General features: G+C 47.4%; 1 protein-coding gene across 1 annotated transcript; it reads left to right on the forward strand.

The window, feature by feature from the left end:
* Positions 1-1097: 1097 nt before the first annotated feature.
* On the forward strand, positions 1098-18773 carry LOC126548631 (NPC intracellular cholesterol transporter 2-like). Its single transcript, XM_050196879.3, has 4 exons — positions 1098-1463; positions 7344-7442; positions 15310-15488; positions 18673-18773. The coding sequence occupies exons 1-4, from the start codon at positions 1367-1369 to the stop codon at positions 18754-18756; spliced, it is 459 nt and encodes a 152-aa protein (XP_050052836.1). The 5' UTR covers positions 1098-1366; the 3' UTR covers positions 18757-18773.
* Positions 18774-20326: the final 1553 nt, after the last annotated feature.

The following is a 20326-nucleotide window of genomic DNA, read 5'->3' on the forward strand; positions in this document are numbered from 1 at the left end:
CTCGACAAATGCTACACCTTTTCGCTTCGCATTAGGAACAAAGTTGAAAGAGGAACAATGCCTCCTTTGAACAGTTGGTGACATTGGGTAATACATTCCGTTTATGCACCCCAAATAGAGGAAGGTGACCAGAATGCCAGAAAGTAAAACACTAGTAACTAATTGATTCATTCGCACCACATTCACATGGCATTCATACTGAATAAAACGACATCGCAAATATTATGGCTATTTTTTGCTATATGCCCTGCCCTCGCCAATTTTTCATATAGAATTTGTCACAGAAATTTCCTGTGGCTAAATGTTAATGAGATAGCTGGGCCGGTACTGCCTCGTTCTTTAATACCGCACTACCCGCCTCGGCAGTTCAGCGGCCATAGCATTCCGATGGGCGCAGAATGCAAAATCGCTCATGAACCATACATTGGGTGCACGTCAAAGATTCTCAGGTGGTAAAAATGTGAGGTAAGGTGGCCTCACCTTGGCCATTTCTTTTTTTTTAGGTGGTGATGACGTAGTTTGTGTGCCGTCTTTTCTGCCATGGCTTTCTTGAGCGGCTTTCGGATGACGACGGGGTCGAACGACGATCCAAGTAATGCTCTCGCATTAAGACAGTGGCCATTGAGAAGCCATCCAGAGGGTGAAGACTAGCAAAGGCTGGCGCCCCTCTGACGGCCTACCACTTAAGGGCCATTCCATACCCGCCGCTTATTACAGCAGCACCCGCAAATGTATATGTCGCAAGAGCTGTCTTGGTAAGGACACCGACACTTAAGCGGCACACGATGCGCTCTCAGCAAGCACTGTCATATTCGCCCCATCTGAGATATCAAGCGGTCGACCGCATTCCGGCTCGGGCTGGCATCTCAGGTTAACGCATTCATTCGCCGACTGCAATACGAATGCGGCGACTCACACTCGAGGCGGGCGAACAAAAAACCGAGAAGTTGAAACAGTAGAACAAACGCACGGACGAATAAAGAGAACGTGAAAGAAGGGGAGAAAGGGGGCCTGATTCAGCTCCGAAACGCGAGACGCTTGGAGAAGCGGCGCGAAGCTTCGGGCCAAGCGATAGGCATCGTATGGGAAACTGGTTCCACCACGCTAGCGTACGGCGCACGCGCAGTGGACCGTCACCTGAGCGAACACTAGTAGCGGGTCTTTTTTTTTTTCAATATTTTTCTTCGTTGTTGTGTCTGTATTTTCCTGTGCGCGCGTTGCTTCTTTTCTCGTATTTCTTGCCTGCCCGTCGTTCAAAGGCCGATAATCGACTGCCGTTGCGGCAACGGCGTTGACTCCGCGTATTAGACCGCTTGCCGTGGCCGTCACCGAAGGACGACGCGAGCTCAGAAGCGAGTGAGTCGCGATGGCTGACGCACACTGGATTTTCGCCGCCCTGCTGCTCGCCCTCTCGGCTAGCCTCGCGATGGCGGTGTACGACGTCGTTGAACACCAGAAATGCGGTGCGTATATAAATACATAGGGGCCTTTAATATATGTAAATACCACGGTACGAGGACGGACACCATGGCTTCCCGCTGTTGTAGGGCGTCCGTTGTAAATTTTCACCCCCATCTTGGCGGGACTGTGTTCGCGATGAGAAAACTTCCAGTGCCACAACGCAGCCGGGCGTTCTTCGGCCCAGAGCGAAGGCCACAAACGGGAAGGAAAGGCGACGGCATTAGGCGTTTGATGCTGTCGCGTTTCATTGTGCGTCTCCGCACCTCGAGCTGTATCACTTGTTTCAACTTAGGCGAGCAACAAGTTGCCGAACTGATGAGCGTGACTATTTCGCAGCACTGATGTGGACATGTTTTCGTTGGGATCAAAGTTTTGCAGATTCTGCATAATTACTAGCTTGTGCTTTCACCTCAGTCATTGGCAGTCTAAGCATGCATATAAGAACTGCTCGTTATGGTCCACTAGAGGCTGCGGTAAAATATTCTGACGCTGGCCGAATTCGATGAAATCCGGGAGTAGCAAGTGCGTATACTTGCCAGGACGGCCAAAATGTTACTTGTCGCCAAAGATGGTGCGCGCACTGTGCGCACGAACATTTTATATGGAGCAGTTGTATCACATTCGCTAGCGCTGTCTTCTGTGAAACGTCGCTAACCTACCAAGATTCTTGTAGTTAATGACGCCACTTAAAGCTATGCTTATCTTTCAGATATTCGAGAGTTAACGCGTCGTTACGCCATCCACGAAACGTTTCCACCGTAGTAGAATGGCTCGTTGCAGAAATTCGTCAACTATTGTGGAATACTCCACCGTGAAAGCGATAAACACTGCCGGCCTGCGACCAAGTCCGCACCGCGAAACTGGTTGAAGCCTTACCTATTCATTCTAATATATATTTGGCTTCACGATACAACAACGTGGGTTCCCGCGCGTGTGACCCTTATGCAGCTAAACGCCGGGCTTGCTGTTTTTCAATTATAGCACTGGCTTTATCATACGCATGGTGGCAGTAACTCAGATAAACCACATACCCTTAGCAACGCTCATGAAATAAAATGATATGAGAAATTGTGCGTTCTACTTTGTGTTATAACTGCACCGCAGTCACATGGATGTTATAAAATTATTTAAGCTTCTGCAAGCCAAAGTGCAATGGTGATGGTATTCGAGTCTTAATACTTCACATATATATATATATATATATATATATATATATATATGACATTGTGGTAATTGCGCTGTTTTGGTCAGGTCAACCATGTGTAAAACTAAGTTTTACAACCTATGCATTCTAGAGTTTCACATATTACTTTCATCCGTGTCATGGTTTTCATTGCTAGGTATCTACCTAACAAAAAATAAGGCTGCTAGCTTTACAGGGTACCATCGTAATAGCCACCCAACGTAGTAGCTCCACAAGGGCACAATTTCCGAATGTATACAGCGGGGGTATGATCGGCTCAAGTGGCCACATATGAAGACTATTGCCATGTCAGAGCCACTGTTTCTAACAGACTTGCCTATAACTGTTGAACCGTGCATGTTTTAAAGGACGACGTGAGAGACAAAAAAGGAAAGAAATGCTTGGAAGTCAAGCAGACGCACTTTCAGTTTGCTACCCTACGCAGAAGAAAGGGGGCTAGGGGATTAAAAAAAAAGAATTCCCTATAGCTGTCACTTGACCCGGAGATGCACATCAAAATTATGGTCGCTCCCTGAGCTCTGTTGACTTAAGGAACTGCACTGGTGCACAAATCGCTTTTTGGGCTTGTGAGGCACGAGGCAACCGTGCAACTTGAGTCACCGAGAATTATCTTGAATCCAGCAGGTGTAATCTAACGTGGTGGGGAGTAGAAGGCGCTGGTCATCATAGCGGGGAGTGATGTAAAGTAGATGTTAGTCTCCTCAGCACCCGAAACTGTCCCACGAAGGTTTGTAGCTTATCCCAATGAGAACGAATAGGTGCTTGTGAACGCCAGCCACGAGTGACACAATAATGTTGCATTGCAGCGGGAGAAGCCTTTTGGTAGTTGGATCTTGAGAGGATGGCAGATAATTCGCAGACAATTCGAGAGGCGCCAGGAGTCCCAGTTAGCTATAGAGTGGCGTTACGAGTCATTTATCCGAGTTTTATTGCAGCGTTCGTTCTATGGACAGGTAGCCGAACGATAAAAGTAACAGTAAGCTATATTAGTGGATTGCACTTTGGGAAATACAATTCTTTGTTTTGCCTGGAGCGGGGGTTCGGCATGACAGAAAGAACCTGGAAACTAAATACTTCAGTGGTGACCCCCTTTCGAAATTTTTGTGCCAGCTCCCCTGTGAAGCCAGATTTTGATTACCCAGTGCCGTAGCTAAGTGGCTCCAGCACATTGCTGGTTAGCGCAGATTCGATCACTAACCGCTACAATCGCTTTCTCATTTGGGTGAATTGCATGTCCAGACTGTAAGAGCGCTACAATACGATAGCGCACGAGCGCAGTCACGTGGTTTTATTTCATATTTCGCGGGCTTTCTTTAAACGCCGAAAAAAATGCCCAGACGGCATGTACATGTACGTTGCCACAAGAAATTGGATCGGTCGTTTCTCAATCCCCTCCACAACGAAACGCGATTGGCACTAAAGTGAATATTAAAAATTTTGCATCATTCGTCTTAGTAAAAAAACTAATTAAGCGGAATATAAAGAATACTCTTAAGGAGCGCCACATGACGGCACACCATATGCCGTTGGTTTCATTCAGCTGTGGCTAATCACTTTTTTAAGATCCTTGACTCAAGTTACGTTAAGCACCCTGTGCGGTATATCTGCAGCATGTATAGAAGCTGCCTTGTGTTGAGGGGGAGCTACCTAACATTCGTGTTACAACGTTTCGAAAAATGTAATTCAAAAAGTTTTCTGTTCGCATACGAACTGAACGCCATTTGCCGGTAGTCTTAGTTAATGCGGTCGCTATAACAACCTGCCCGTGCGTGTTCTCACGAAACCTTTATCCTATGATGACTTAGCGGCACCACACCCTCTTCCAGAGACAGAAGTGGAAATTCCCCATAGACGCCGGGAAAACTTGCGACCATGTCGTACTGAGTGAAGGAAAGCCTAACACACGTCTCTTTGGTGTTTCGCCCGCAAAACAGTTGCGTTCTGACTATTTCGCTCTTACGAGTCATGTGGTTTGTAGTCTCGACGTATCGTCCGACTCAAAACAAAGGATCGGTCCCCGAGTAAGTAAAGGTGCTATTTCTTGCCTGCCTAGTACCGGTGACGTAGAGGTCAGTCACTACTGTCGCCCGCTTTTATGATGCCCTGGTCCACCCCACATAGTGGGGGAGAGGAAGGAGGAGGAATTAGGCAACTGCCCCCCTCCCTCATCTCTTAATCCGCCCGTGCATGTGCAGCTAGACTGGTGGAATCTATATCATTAGGGCATTTCCGGACCGTTCACTGTGTGTTTCTTTAATTTGCCCAGACACTCTCCCATAGTAACTGTGTCTGTTTTCACTTACGTGCGCTAGGGGCAGTGCTTATCGGCAATTCGAGGACTTCTCTTGGAATATGAATGTGTTTGTGGTAATGCTGAGGCAATTTTGTTTAAGAAAAAAATGTGTTTCCACTGAGGTGTATATATTTTTATTGCCAGCAAGACAGCTGAACTGCACTTTGATTTGCATCAAGGACAGTTCATAGACAAAGATAAGCATAGACGCACACACACACTGCGCTTTGTGTGTGCGTCTGTGTGACTGTTCACGCCCTGTATTCTCCGCGCAGTTTAATATTTTGCTGTATCTGTGAACCGACCACCCCAACAACATGCCTTACTTGATTTGCATGAGACTAGTACGTGCATTTGTCTGCTACAAAGTAAGTTAGGTACCCAGGAAAGGTAAAACCTACAGGATATCTCGTGTGCAGCACCTCGCATGTCGTATGTGTTCATGCACTTTGATTGTATGCAGGGTTGCTTGATGCTCTGTGCGATTTTTTTTTCGCCATGCTACGAGGAACAGCCGGTGCCACCTAAAAGTTTAACTTTTCTTTTAGAATCATAGGATTACGAAAAGAGCTATACAATGGAAGGTAAATCAAATGGGAATAAGTACAGAAACACACAGATGCATGACAGCAAAACATGGTAATGCAGTTATCAAGATTCTGTGCTGCGGATCAAATTCCACAGCAGTCAGAGGTGGAAGTATGGTGAAAATTACCCATGCAACTAGTTGATGAGAAGTAGTAAACTGACCTATTGATAACGTGCTTGTGGAAAAAAGTTATTCATATTTCCAGAACGCGCGCATCACTAATCAGAAATGTTTTAATAAAATTATAATACCAAATTCCCGGCTGGGAAAGAACTAGAGGTAGAAATAAGTTGGCCAGGACTTTAACATATAAATACAGTTTCATTTGTAGTAGTACGTACAATTCTTAAGCAGGCATGTTAGCATTCCATCATAGATTGATAGTTTGCCGGGAGCTGCAAAGACTCGGAGAAAACGTGAAGAAAAAGTAGATAGTAATAAAAAAAGGAACATAATATTACAAACTTGAGCACTTAAAAGAAACAACCGAACTCAGAACAGCATACTTTCAAAAATATCCAAGGCCCTTGAAGTATCAGGTTATAATACCTCACATACAGGCAGTGGCGTAGCTAGGTCGTCTGGCACCCGGGGCCCATAGGTCTTCTGTCACCCCCCCCCCCCCCCTCCCCTGATGTAGTCGAGGAAGGCGAGAATATCGACAATTTCCGGGTTTCAGCACCAGTACAGCCGCCTTGAATACTGCGCACGTACCCCGGTTCCTCGTCTCCTTCGCTTTCTTTCCCAGAGATCGCGAATGCAGCAAATATACACGCTGTTTTTCCTGCGCCAAAAACCACAGGGTGCTGTACTGATAACGTGTGATAAGCCCATGTGCACATCTTCTGCCAGACTGTAAGGCTTGGCAGCCAATACAAATGCGGCATCGTGGAAAACATGACTCACGTCACAAGTAACAAAAAATATCTTTATAATAAAGCTTTAATTACCAATTTTAGCGGCAATATTGCATTTGCAAATTTGAAGCCCGACATTCATATCTTGCCCAACAACAACTTCGCAAAAATCGTCGTAGGTACTATGGTACGCAGTATTTTGTCTGTGGGCAGCCTTGAACGAAAACGAAAATTAAATTGTTTGTCAGTGACGCTGATCTCCTTACCCTATTAGAAAACGCTACCTGCCTCCCCGCTGCGCGGGCGCCAATGCTATGACAATTACGAGTTCTCTTCATTCTGATCAATAAAGCCTTGTTTTCATTTGCTGCTATACGTACAAACGTGATTATCCGAGCTGCGGTACCACCGCAAGATTGGAAACAGAATAGAGCACGCTTCGCGTCGATTCTTGGCGTCACCATAGAAAAAGAAAGAAAAGGCCGCGATGAAGCCCGTGCCAGCGAAAGCTTGCACTACTGTTGGTCTGCACTCGCAATGAAGAGGATTAAGGGATCAACGTCACTGGTTCACCATTTCATATTTTTTTCGCTGCTGCCATATACTGGGCGCCGCCCGCAGTGCCAAAGTACTGTAGGGTGTAGCACCCAAAGCGATTTTGTTTAAGAAGTTTTTGTTCAGTTAATAATATGACTATATGACTATATAATATGAATAAAGCCGGGATTAGTCAAGGAAACCTGTATGATACAGGTTTCCTTGACTAATCCCGGCTTTTTGTTTCTGGCTCAGAGTTGTTCTTAATACCAAAATCAATAAACAGTCCAAGAAGCTGCTTCATGCGGCGGTGAGATACGTGGTCAAGGCTCATGTGTTGGAACTCCTTTAACGTGTGTGCGTTTGTCGAGAACTTTTGCACGTTCTTTTGTCTACCTGCAGGAGGCGAGTTTTCGCAGATCCGAATTGATCCTTGCCCACAACTACCGTGCCATTTCAAGAAGGGCAAGCCGCTCAAGCTTGAAGTTGACTTTGTCGCTGGTTTGTATACCTCTTGACTAAAAGCTCCAGTTTTATTTGTTTGGAAGCGATACAGTTGTAATTGCTACAGTAGCTGCCGACCTTGCATGCTTTCTGTCAGAGCGTGTAGTCTGTTCACCTCGCCAGATCGTGAAGGCGCCTTGCTTTCTTTACTAAAGCAAGTGAAGTATAGCCCTCCTCCTCCTCACCCCACACATCTCCGTCTGAACGAAGACACAGTGCATTAGTGAGCAGTGAACGAACATAAAAAAGCGATATCGGCAGATTTTTGCTAAGATTTCTCGTAATTCTTTTTTTAGATATGCCAGGGAGTCGCTGGCTGTAACTTAAAGGTGCAGGATACTTTGCTTGTCTAGTATTTTCGACTAGCAAAACCAACTGGAGTGAGTGTTTTTGGTGAAATGGCGGAACAAGAAATGCAGCTAGGAAGTAAAATTTTGGGGATGTTGCACGCTGAGCTACCATCTTCGCTTATTTCAGAAGTTTTTCTTATGCTAACATTAAATCGAGACACGGTGCCACAACAAAAAAGTCGTAGTTTTGTCCAACAGACTCAGTATTCGTAGCGAAAGCAAAGTAGTATTAGGCAATTAGACGATGTAAGATTCTTAGTTTTATTGGCCATATATATAGAAAACATTCGCTTGCTAATTAAACTAACAAGCGCAGTCTCACACACCTACGTTAATGAACATACCTCTCTAGATGACGGGCGATGACCGCAAGCACTCGCTGTGAAAAACGCTGGCGGGATGAAGAGTGCCAGCAGCGGGAAGGGAACGCTTTTTGCTGCCACTCGTCTCACCCCATCTTCACAACTTAGATTATACTACCTCTAACAGTAGGCGCGTGGGAATACAAAGTGCATAAAGTCACCGGCCAACTCGGCTCGCCCGAGACTTTGCACCCGCCACAGATGATCGCCGAAATGCGGCTTGTTCGCCACGTATGCACTAAGCCGCGCGTACAGCCATGCGCAGCCATGACAGGGTTAGAGGAGGAGACGAGCGCTCTTCTCCTCTAACAAGTGCACTTGATCACGTGACCTTCAAAATTGGCCGCGCAGGAAGACCGCCCGTACCAAGCCGCCATCCTTCTCCGCTCACTCTCGCATATTTATCCTGACGCCCACAGCCTACGGAGCGCGTAGTGTTAATGCTTATCGCACTTGGACTAAATGCGCAACATCACGGTGACTTCGAAAATATGCCTGGAATTTACATAGAATTGCTATTGCAATAGAAGACAGCACTACACAATAAACAGTCCGCTAGGCGTATTGACGGCTCAGCAGCGTCACTGTATTATCTCATCTCTCCAGACACTTTTCATGAAACAAATCGCTAAATATGTCATTGCAAACAAACCTCTGCAAACCTAGATTAGCTATGATTTTTTGTGATTCGCAAATAACGAGCACATATGCGTTTGAACGTTATAATATCGAGCATGAACTAACCCACCTATTATTTCGAGGCTGAGGGTTGATTAAAAGATAAGCCTAGGAATGCATTGCAGCATGGTTCTGGATTATTTCTCTTGGGCATTCTTTGTTTCCAGATGTGTTATTTTCGCGACACTCGCTTCAGAGTCGTGTTACCAAGGTGACAAGCTGCAACGTGTAGCGCTTATCAAAAGTTAAGTGGTGATCGAGCACGCTTGTTTGATCTTACGAAAGCAACCTGCGCTCCTTCCTCTTAAGAAATAAAAAAATAACACGGCACTTGCTAATATGCGAAAGAGTTGTGGCATACATTCGCGCAATGAATAAAGGAACTCGAGCAATTTAGATTTTCTGTCGCGTTTAGCTTTTTCGTTTTCTCCGTTTCTTGCATAATATGTACGCACATAAGGGCCCGAAGATACGTGCTATGGTGAGTCACTCCTTGCCCGTGCTTGATCGCTTTCCAGCATTCACTTAAAGAAGGCTCCACTTGCTCATGGCAAAGAGACCACAGATATGCTTAAGCGGCACCGTGTTATACTTAGAGTGACTTGGTGTACACGGAAGCTCTACAATCACTTTTGCAGTACTGCGAGCAAGAGAAAGTTGAAGACTTATGTTGATAATTTTTACGCTGTACGATAGTCATTACTCATCCTATATCTGGCGAGCTACTGCGGCGGACTAGCACTCGTCTTCAGGATAGTGTATCGGCATTCCGAGTGGTCGTACCGGTCGGCAAACTATGGTCACCATCAAAGCCCTGCTGGACGTTTCCGTACCTGATTTTAATTATGGAAATAGACGGAATGCGCAAGAAAGTTGACATGGCGGCTCTCGTGGCTGTACAGCAGGTGTTTTTGGTATTCGTATGCGAGACACAGTGGAAAAAAATACCCATATATAGAGATGGATCCTGCACTGAAGAATTCTCAGCTCCTGGGTTTTCATCTTCGGCTTGTGAAAAGCGAATGCGAGAACTGTCACATCGATCTTCCTCAACGACATCGGAACTACATGCTCTTTTTGAAGTACTCAGTGAAGCTGATCTGAGAAAGTACAGAGGGGGGAGGGGGCAGGACACTGGGTCATTTGTACCGACAGCAAATCGGTGCTTCAAATCATCATGAATGCACGAGCAGCTTTCAAACATGTATAAAATGTTCCCTGCATCGCAGAAACCATGGAAGATGTATCATAATATTGTATTTCAGTGGGTGCCCCGCCACATTGGATTAGAGAGTAATGAGGCAGCCGATAGACTCGCCAAAGAGGCCGTGAACGAAGGAAATGATTGCGTGATTCCTCTGTCTTAGTCGGATATCCAGAATTTTATAAGACAAAGGTCTAACCACTGTTCTCCGGATAAGTGGATCGACGGTGAGAAAGCCAGCGACCATTGTTATACCAAATTCACCCACAAAGAAAATTCAACATAGCAGTGACTCTCCCGTTACACATAGACACTTAGACAAGTAGATTCACAAAAGTCGACCAGTAAGTCGCATGTACAAATGTTCTCCACAGTATACAATGCTTGACTTCTTCTGAGTCCTGCTGTGTTCATAGAATTGATAATGTTTACCACGCTTTTCTTGAAAGTGTTGCGAGCTTGGTTTAGCAGAGGCAAGTAATACACGTTTTGACAGGTTGAGAACGAAGAGTAGACTGACTTTGTTCCACAGTAAAACAGGTTTGCCGTGTGGCAGTGATGGCGCTCCGGTCGGGCAGCCGCCTCAGGTCCCAAAAAAGAGCAGGGGCAATGACCCGCACCTGGAGGCCAGGCGAGATAACTGAATTAAACAGAAGCGGGGTACAAATCACAGTGACATATACGGTCACTACAAGGGCTCGCCCCGCCCCGTAGAATGCCGGAGGCTTGGGTGTGAATGTCGGAAGGAATGAAGCGGTAATGTTCAAGATAGGTGGGTTTCACGCATTGGCACTACGCTGTATCTTCTTTGCCTTGTACGTCAACCTTCAAGGTTTTATCTGAACGCGAAACAACACGAAAGAGGTATTCATAGGAAGGAGTTAACGGTGGCATGATAAAGTCGCGCCGCAGAAAGACGTGCTTGGTTGTTTCCATTGTCAGAAAATTAACCACAGGCTGACCGCGAGCGATACGTGAAGGTGTAGGTTGAGGCTGGTCGAGCCAGGAATGTAGCTTGAGTGCGGCGCCGCCAACGGCGGAGTGCCTTTGCTGGGTGCCGAAAAACTGGCCTGTAACGTGGATTGCTGATCCGTAGAGCATCTCGGCAGCGCTGACTCCGAGATCATCCTTGATTGTTGTTCGCAGCCCCAGTAGTACTAGGAGTAGCCTTTCCACCCAGTGCTGTCTGTCGAGCGTGGCGGTCAATGACGCCTTCAGTTGTCGGTGGAGGCGCTCGACCATGCCATCGCTCTGTGGGTGGTAAGCCGTGGTGTTATGCAGGCACGTACCGAGCAGTCTCGCCTGGGCAGAAAAACGCGAGCTTTGGAATTGTCGGCCTCGGTCCGTAATTATTCGCAAAGGGCCACCGTACCGCGATACCCACGTAGCAACAAATGCTTCCGCCACTGTTTCGGCTTCGCATGAACATATACTGAAGGCGGCCTGAGGCGTCGCCTCAGGCCACCTCACGACACACGTGAGACGGTACCTGAAACCTTGACACGGTGGAAGAGGCCTCACCAAGTCTAAATGCGCGCGATCGAAGCGGCTCTCTGGGGGTCGAAATGGCAGTACCGCTGAACGCGTGTGCCGGGTCACTTTCACGGCTTGACAGGCTTGGCAGCTTGTTGCACAGCTTCGAACATCTTTGTGGATCCCTGGTCACCCGAAGCGGTCTGTGATAAGCCTCTGTGTTGCTCTGATGTCGGGATGGCTTAGCCCGCGCAGTGAATCGAATGTTGGCCGCGAAACTGATGGGGAACGAACGGGCGAGGAGCTGCCTGCGATGTGTCACACGTGACCAACGTTGTCGTATAGGGAAGCGCCACCTGCTCAAGCTGGAGCGACGAGCCATTTTCCCGCAATTGGCGCAGCTCGGTATTGCTTTGCTGGGCGGAGGCTAGAGCTAGGAAATTCAGAGCCAGCAGGCACAGCACCGATCCGCGACAATGCGTCAGCTGCCTGATTTTCGGTCCCAGAGATATGGCGGATGTCCATAGAAAATTCAGAGATAAAGGAAAGTTGCCGAAGCTCACGTTCTGAGTATAAGGAACTGTTGTTCTTGAAAACGAAGGCTAACGGCTTGTGGTCGGTCAGAATGTAAAGGCTATGGCCTTCAAGAAAAAAACTGAAATGCTTGACAGCGCAATAGATGGCCAACATCTCTCTCCCGAAGGTGCTGTAGCAAGCTTCTGTGGGTTTGCAGCGGTTTGAGAAGAAACCAAGCGATCTCCAGTCTGCGCCATCGTGCTGCTGTAGTACTGCCCCCACTGCCGTGGTCGACGAGTCTAGCATAAGGCGAGTTGGGGAGTCGGGCAACAGATGAATCAGCAACACTGCAGTATCCAACCACGTTTTGGCTTCCTGGAAGGAGTGTTCGTGCTCTGAAGACCAGTGGAAAGTAGGCGGTGTTTGGGAGTCATGACGCAGCAGGTCGGTAAGCGGCTGAAGAACTTGCGCACAGGATGGTATGAAGCGCCTGTGAAAATTTGAGCTCCAGGAAGTCGCGCAACTTTCGGAAGGAGATTGGAGACGGGAAGCCCTCTATTTCCCGCACCCGTGATTCCAGTGGCTAGATGCCTTGGGGTGAAATGCTATGGCAGAGAAAATCCAGGGCTTCAACTCCAAAAATGCATTTCTGGGGCTTTAGGACCAGGCCGTGTTCATCCAGTCACTCAAATAGAAGGCGAAGGTGCCCTTTGGGCTCTTCGTCTGTGTGACTTAAACGAAAATATCGTGTCAAGGTAGATGAAAATGTACGGGAGTCCTCGCGTAACCTCGTCCATGAACCTTTGAAAAGTCTGCACCACATTCTTCAAACCGTAAGGCATACGGAGAAACTCAAACAGGCCAAATGAAGTAGTGATTGCTGTCTTCGAATTATCGCTGGGTTCGACAGGAATTTGGTGGTATATGCTCATCAGATCGATCTTGCTGTATATTTTGGTTCCTGCGAAAAGAACGCGGAAATCATGTATGTGGGGCAGGGGATATTGATCCGGAGTAGTGACGGCATTCAAAGCTCGGTAATCGCCGCAAGGCCGCCAGTCGCCACTGCCCTGTTTTCGAACCCGTGGATAGACGAAGACCAATTGCTGGAGGAAGGATGCATAACGCCTAGCTGAAGCATGTGTTTTAACTTAGAGCGAACGAGTTCAAACCTCCATCCAGCGAGCCTCCATGGCCGCGCGGCGACAGGTGGGGCGGTGGTGGTGATATGATGCGTCATCTCGTGTTTCACGGGCATCGCATCGTTTCGGGCCTTCGTGAGTTGTGGATACTCAGCAAGTACCTTGTCGTACCTTGAGACGGCCGAAACGTACGGATGCCAGATGAGGTGAGGTTAGACTGCTGGCCAAGTTCAGCGAGGGATGCGACGCTATACTTTAAGCGCCGATCGCGAACACTCACGTCTACGTTGAAATGGCTGAGGAAGTCCGCTCGCAGTATGGCAAAGCTGATGACGTCAGCGATGACAACCTCCCATCTGTGCAAGCGCCGGAGTCCGATGCCTGTCGTTATTGACCGGAGCCCATACGACGCGATGGCAGTGTGGGTGGGAACTTGCTGTGTTGGCGATCTGTGACAGTGGCGGGAACTCGGCTCGTGTGTCGACGAGGAGGCGGGTGCCGGTGATGTGGTCAACTACGAAGAATCGGCGGCTTGCGCGAGTGCCAGTTCCAGTGCGTTTCCCGTCCACGAACAAAGCTGGGTGCAGCAACGGTGGTACCAGCACAACTGACGCGGTGAGTTCCTAGGGTCGCTACGAGACTGTGAAGCCGAATGTTTTCTCCAAGCGCGAGAGTCGGTTTCCTGGCTTTGAGACTCTCGCAGCGGCGATAAGTAGCTGTGCCGCAGACGAGGTCACATATGCGATCAGCGAGTGTAGCTAGCCGATCGAGACTCATCTCGTCGGAACCCGCGAGCACCATGCGTGCAGACTGTGGGAGGCGTTGCAAGAACAGCTCGCGCAAATTCGGAAGCTGGCTCTCGTTTGCAGAGTGGCCACCGAGCAACTGACGCAACTGGTGCAGGAGCTGTGACAATCGTTGGTTGCCAATTTCCTCAGAGAGGAGCTGTTGGAGCCTACTCTGTTGCGATGGCTCGAGGCGCTGCAGGACCGTGCGTTTCAGGCCGTCGTATGCTGTGGCCGAAGGCGTACACGCTAGCAAGTCGTCTATGGTATTCGCGATGTCGGAGGGTAGCGCGGAGACGACGTGCTGTCTGTGAGGTGATGCACCGAAGTTGAAAGCGGGCCTCTACTTGTATAAACCAAACTCGTGGATTCTTGGGCCCAAAGCTGGGAAGCTGAAACTCTGCGGCGTTGACAGGAGACGCAATCGTGGCGTCTTTTGTCAGCAGCAGTAGGAGCATCGTCGTCCATGGCAGTGTCCGAATAAAAAACGTAAGTGTCCTGGGTCACCACTTGTTGGGAGCTCGGTTTAGCGGAGGCAATACACGTTTTGACAGGTTGAGAACGAAGGGCAGACTGGCTTTATTCCACGGTAAAACAGGTTTGCCGAGTTGCAGTGGTGGCGCTCCTGTCGGGCAGCCACCTCACGTCCCAAGAAAGAGCAGGCGGCAGTGACCCCCACGTAGAGGCTAGGCGAGGTAATTAAATTTCACAGAAGCGGCGGACAAATCATAGTGACAGACGGTTGGTACATGTGCTCAAAATATGCCGAGGAGAGAACGTTATCGGGAAAACTAGGAAGTTTGGACAAGCGCCCCTTTACACTGCAAAAAGTTACTGGGACCGTCGGCTGCAAGTCGCCACCCTCAAAATGCAATCACCTCCACAACTGTCGCAACGAGAAAAACAGGGGTCGTAGTGCACTATTCAGGAGACACAGCGGCAGGTCACCTTTTCAATAAAAGAGCGTGACTGTGACTTCTTCTTCACTGCGCCTTGATAAAAACGCTCATGCATACTCGCATTGTCCTCTTCTTCATTGGAATACATGCGCGGTAATATTCATCAAAGGCTTTTTAGTGGACACAAGGTTCGAAAAGCGTTTATCATAAGTAGCGTTCAGTGACGTGCGTATGCTAAATACTGGGACAGCCAAAGAAATCACCTAAGTGGACTATAATACAATCGAGACAGTCAGTAAAATTTTTGTTGTGCCCTATTTATTTCTGCGTATGCACGACAGCTTTCTCATTAACATCTAAACAAGAGCATAAGGGACCAGGGCTTTAGCCGAGCGAGACCCATGCGATGAAGTGGGTCTCTGATGATCTCTTATAACTTTTCTTGACATGCGCAGCCGAGAGTTTCCAAAAGCTGGAGATGAAGCTCCGAGGTGAGCTCAGCAACCAGGTGTGGCTACCATTCCCCGGCTTCCGCAAGAATGCCTGCAAGAACAACGGTCTCACATGCCCATTGGAAGCTGGAAAACCCTACACGCTGAAATCCATACTCAATGTCCTCTCCAGTTTTCCATCGGTATGATCACTTTTTCTTTTCACTGTCCTCGCGTAACGAAACTGGCTCACGTCTTCATTCGCCCCCTGGTTAACTCTTCATAATGCATATCGTCTTCTATTGACGTATGTGCTTGCAAGAAGAGAGCACCCCGAATATCCGCTTTATCTCCCGATTTACCAGTTCTCAATTTCACATAGTCTAAAAGAACTGAAATTGTTTTCTTTGCCCAGTAAGCAACTACTGGCGAGAAATAATCCATTTGACGAAAACATCCTTACGTAATAATAATAATAATAATAATAATAATAATATAATGATGATGATGATGCGGAAAAAGTCAATTGCCTGTTAAAGGGACCCTGAAACGATTTTGACGATTTTCTACAAGTGTACGGAGTCGTTAGAGTACGTCCTTCTGATAATTAATTGATGCATCTAAGTCCTCCGCGTAGAACGTGTATTTTATTATAAGGTTTTAAAAATGTACATCGCTGCCCACCGCAGCACACTGCTTGGCGCAATTTTCAGTCGCCTCTACCCATATGGCGTAAATCACCCAATTGACGTCATGTGGGTGAGCCATCCGATTGGCTACCCAGGGTGCGTCATCGATAAGTTTTCCACCTTTATGGTGAACAAATGATGTTTGTAATAGTTGGAATGTTAATTGTTTTCTATAAAAAGAAAGCAACAGAAAGAGAATGCACAAGAACAATTTCTCACTACACTTAAGCACTTCCGGCCCACAGCAAGCGTCGTCTGCTTGTGTTACAACATGCTCCATTTTGACTAGAGCTCCGCGATCACAGTCGGTCTGTCTTTTCGCGAGCACTATGATTCGACTTTGGTGCGTTGTGGACTGAAAACGTAGCGACTGGCTATATGTCAAGCTGCGACATCATGTCCCTCTGCAAGGCAGCAGACGAGTGGACTGGCTCCAGCGCATCGGACTGCTGCTATCCGATCGGCGCCAGGATTTGCGCGTTTGCGGCCGCCACTTTACACCGGACGACTACTAACGCAACAGCGTTTCGCGAGTCCGCTGTTAGGGTAAACGCAAGCGCAAGGGGACAGGGCCTGCCCGTGTCCCCTTGCTTGTCGTTTCACGGGATGAACAGAAGGGAAATGTGAATGGTCTGCACGGTGCAGCTACCTGGTGGCACAGAGCTCAACCACACACAGTAGCAGTAACGAAATGTACTCTTCTTTGCTGCTGGTGTAAATTTTTGGCAGGAGTGTAATCGTTTACACGTTGTTTTTGTAAATGTCTTACACTTGGTTAGAGGAATATTAGCTCTTTGTTTGGCTGGTTAAGCTCTGCGCCAACGGGTGGCTGGACCGTGGAGACCGATCAGGCAGCTCACGTACGTCTACGTTAAAGTTCCTTCATCAGCTTGAGTTTACGCCTCCCCCGTTCCGTCGAAACGCCCAGCTAGCCTGTGGTTACCGGAATACCAAGCACGTTCGGCGCTGCGACAGAATGCTTGCAATGCACGCTGCTTCGATAGCTCTCGCTTGGGGTTGACTGCCAAGCAGCTGGCGGAGAGTTTGGAGAGGCTTCGCGCGCTCGCTCCTAGAGAAGCGGAAGTCGACGACACGACGTGCCATCATGACCAGTGGCGTAGCTAGGTCGTCTGGCACCCGGGGCCCATAGGTCTTCTGTCACCCCCCCCCCCCCCGGGTGTAGCCGGCGGAAAGAGGGGTGTCTTCATACGTATATGACACCCCCCCCCTACCCATTGGCCCCTTGCACCCGGGGCCCACGGCCCCCCGGCCCCCCCTGTTGCTACGCCAGTGATCATGACGTAGAGCCAGTGAAGGTGGAGCTTAGCCCCGATCACTCGGCCAACGAGTTGAGAAGAAAATGCATGAGTATGGAGGAGGGTAATTTGTAATCGTTCGTAGCTCTCTTAATATGAGACGTTTCACACAAATTGCGGTGCGAATGATTAACTTTAGCTGTACCCACGCGTCTACAAAATTTGTCCGAACCGTTTCAGGGGCCCTTTAACATACCCAAGATAATACAAAATTGCTTGTGGTAAACAAGCTCCATGACATTCCAAACATGTGCCGATTAATCAGTCAACTAGGATATTAAGAATAAAACGAATATGAATAACTATAAATAAATGCAAACATTAACAGAAATGCCCATATTTTTAAGCAAGTATGGTATAAGGTTGCAGATATAAGAGGCCTTTTTAAAATGCCAGCAGTCAACGTTATTTAGGCTGTTTTAATCATAAATACCCTCTGAATATGCATGATTTCTTGTGTAACTATTTATTTTCTTTTGCGTCGAAGTATGTTCAAACGTTGGTAATTCATGTTCCAGTGTCAAACAGCATTGACACGACGCGTCATGCAGCTGTGTAGCTGACTGGTGCTGGATGACTTTAAATATCATGCTTTGTTTTAATTATGACAATAATAAATATCAGGTTCCTCACTGATGTTCGTAAAGTAATATCAAGCAAGCTAAAGAAATTCCAATGAGAGAAAAGAGAAAAATTGACTGACAAAAGGCCCATTAAATTTGTTTACACCTACTTCTCCACCCATTCTGCTTTAATCAACATTTTCACCAAAAAAAACTGATCCCAGCAAAAGCTTGTTGGCAGGGGAACAGGAGGTGCTGTGACATCGGTTCACGGTGATGACGTCGGTGTCACTGTTTTGTAAAACGATTGTTATCGAGCAACACTCAAATTTTAAATGTTTGGCTTTAGGGCTGCTTTTTAACATGTGATTTATTCTGGCTTGTTTATACACACGCATTTGAAAACCACAAAACTACACATCTTAGGTTAAGGAGTTGCTTTGGTGTGAAATCGGCATTGCGAAAAAGACATAGTTGCAGACATTTTCGGATGATCAGTCCATTTACGGATTCAACTTAGTTTACTCACTTCATCTGCTTCGCAAAACTTATATATTTACTAGTAATCAGTCTAGCCAGCACGGATCAGAGGTGAACCTCATGCCATGACAAAATCCCAGCTGTAATAAGACAGATCGCATTCGCCCATTCTTGTGCCTCTGTGCAAATTGTTCCCTTCTACTGCGCAAATATTTACAGTTTGATTGCTGGCTGCGGCTTTCGCATCCCGCTGAGGGAAGAGCATGAATACGCTTGTGTATTTATACCTAGGTCCCTTTATGGATACTAGCCCCCAGTGCTGTGTATGTTACTTCGCAGGTGGACGCCAAGGTGGAATGGAGCATGAAGGGGGACAACAAGACCATTTTCTGTTTTCTTGTGCCGGTCAAAGTTGTCGAATAAAGTTTACACACCTTTCAGGTCTATAGAGAATATTTCAGCTTCGCACCTCTGAGGTGACGGGCTTTCGAAACGCTTAACAAATGCAGCGCTGCCGGTTTAGGCAGCGACGCACATTCATGCTAACTTCAAGGCAGTCGCTCTCTGTGCACGTGATCACATCTCGTGCATCATCTCTACGCGTTTGCGCAGCTTCAATCTGCCTTCAGCATTGCTAACCTAGCTTGAATGTACGCCTAAACCCCAGACGCACTTTTATTTGAAGCGCTGTCAATGTTTACACGAAGTACTATCGTAGAAGTTTTCGACGGCGTTGGTCACGCTCTTTGTCATGTAATGCCGGAATTCATGCCAAGTGCCTTTAGTTCTCATCAATGTTCTTCTCCAGTGTGCAATCCATCGGAGTTTCGCCCACGTCCTTACGGCGACTGCCAAACGGCCGACCAAAATTATCGATCTCAAGCACACTTGGTGTTGCATTCCATTCTCGTGTTTATTGAATCGCCGTATTTGCCTGCATTGTGACTATTTTGTTATTCCCTATTCAACCCACCCCTATGTAGTGCCCTTGCAGGCCTTTAGGGTATCCAAATAAATAGATAAATATTACCCGTCACGCTTGGCGACCGAGGGAACACCGGCCGCGAGTAACGATGCTTTGAACGCCGTCCACATTCAAGGCATTTTCTTCTCTGGCCACTGCAAAAATCCACGGCGCCATGATATTGACGAAACTACGTAGATTATGTTTATAAGTGAACGGGACGGCCTGACTTCACTGATCGTGTGGGAGGTGTACGTACTTCTGCAGACGCTCCTCGTGCACATACTATTAAGCCGTAATGAAGGCGGACTCAAGAAAAACTACTGAGCAATTCCCTTTTTCAGGCGCTTCAGCATGTGTATCACCGGTTCGATCAGTCTGCAGACGCTCAGTGCACGTATAGCGCCCGCTTACCCTGCAGCTAAGCGTCGATGTTTCAGAAATTCAGCGATTAAGTGCACTGTAATTTGCACCCTTAAAAGTAAATAAGGGCGTACATTTTTTACAGTGTCGTCGGCTTTGTTACTCCCCATTCGCATTTATTTCAGGCGTGATACAGCGCATGTAAGTTTCGTGCAGAGTTAATCCGTAATTGTCAGGGAGCATATGTGAAAGTCTGCTACGTGTAGGAGCAGTCAACTGTCCTACCTACGGCACACGTAAAATGTACAATAGCGCCGAAAATATAGGTAGAAATTTAGCCAGATTATTCAAGTACGCTCATTGTTCAATTGCTAAACAAGTGCCTCATAGATGTTGCGCGCCGAATACACTTTTCGCGCACACGAAAAAGTCGCACACTGTATCGCGCGTACGAGTACCAAGATATCACTGGAAATATTACGCTTTAAACTAATTCTAATAGTGAGCATAAAGATTGCATTAAAGTGCAAGACGTTCCAACTTCACTACCCGACATGCTTCACGACTTTAATATCTGAACCGCCTGTTGATAGCTGTATTACATAAAGGTTATGCGAACACACAGTTCGCATAATGCATAGTTGAATGCATGAATAAGAAGACACA

The sequence above is a fragment of the Dermacentor andersoni genome, chromosome 1 (assembly GCF_023375885.2).
Source record: "Dermacentor andersoni chromosome 1, qqDerAnde1_hic_scaffold, whole genome shotgun sequence".
Classification (NCBI taxonomy): Eukaryota; Metazoa; Arthropoda; class Arachnida; order Ixodida; family Ixodidae; genus Dermacentor; species Dermacentor andersoni.

Bases quoted from the DNA above. Each gene is read 5' to 3' on its own strand.
- LOC126548631 (XM_050196879.3), top strand. From the start codon at position 1,367: ATGGCTGACGCACACTGGATTTTCGCCGCCCTGCTGCTCGCCCTCTCG. The intron at 1,464-7,343 runs GTGCGTATATAA...GTCTACCTGCAG, and splicing joins CGTTGAACACCAGAAATGCG to GAGGCGAGTTTTCGCAGATC. The intron at 7,443-15,309 runs GTTTGTATACCT...TGACATGCGCAG, and splicing joins TGAAGTTGACTTTGTCGCTG to CCGAGAGTTTCCAAAAGCTG.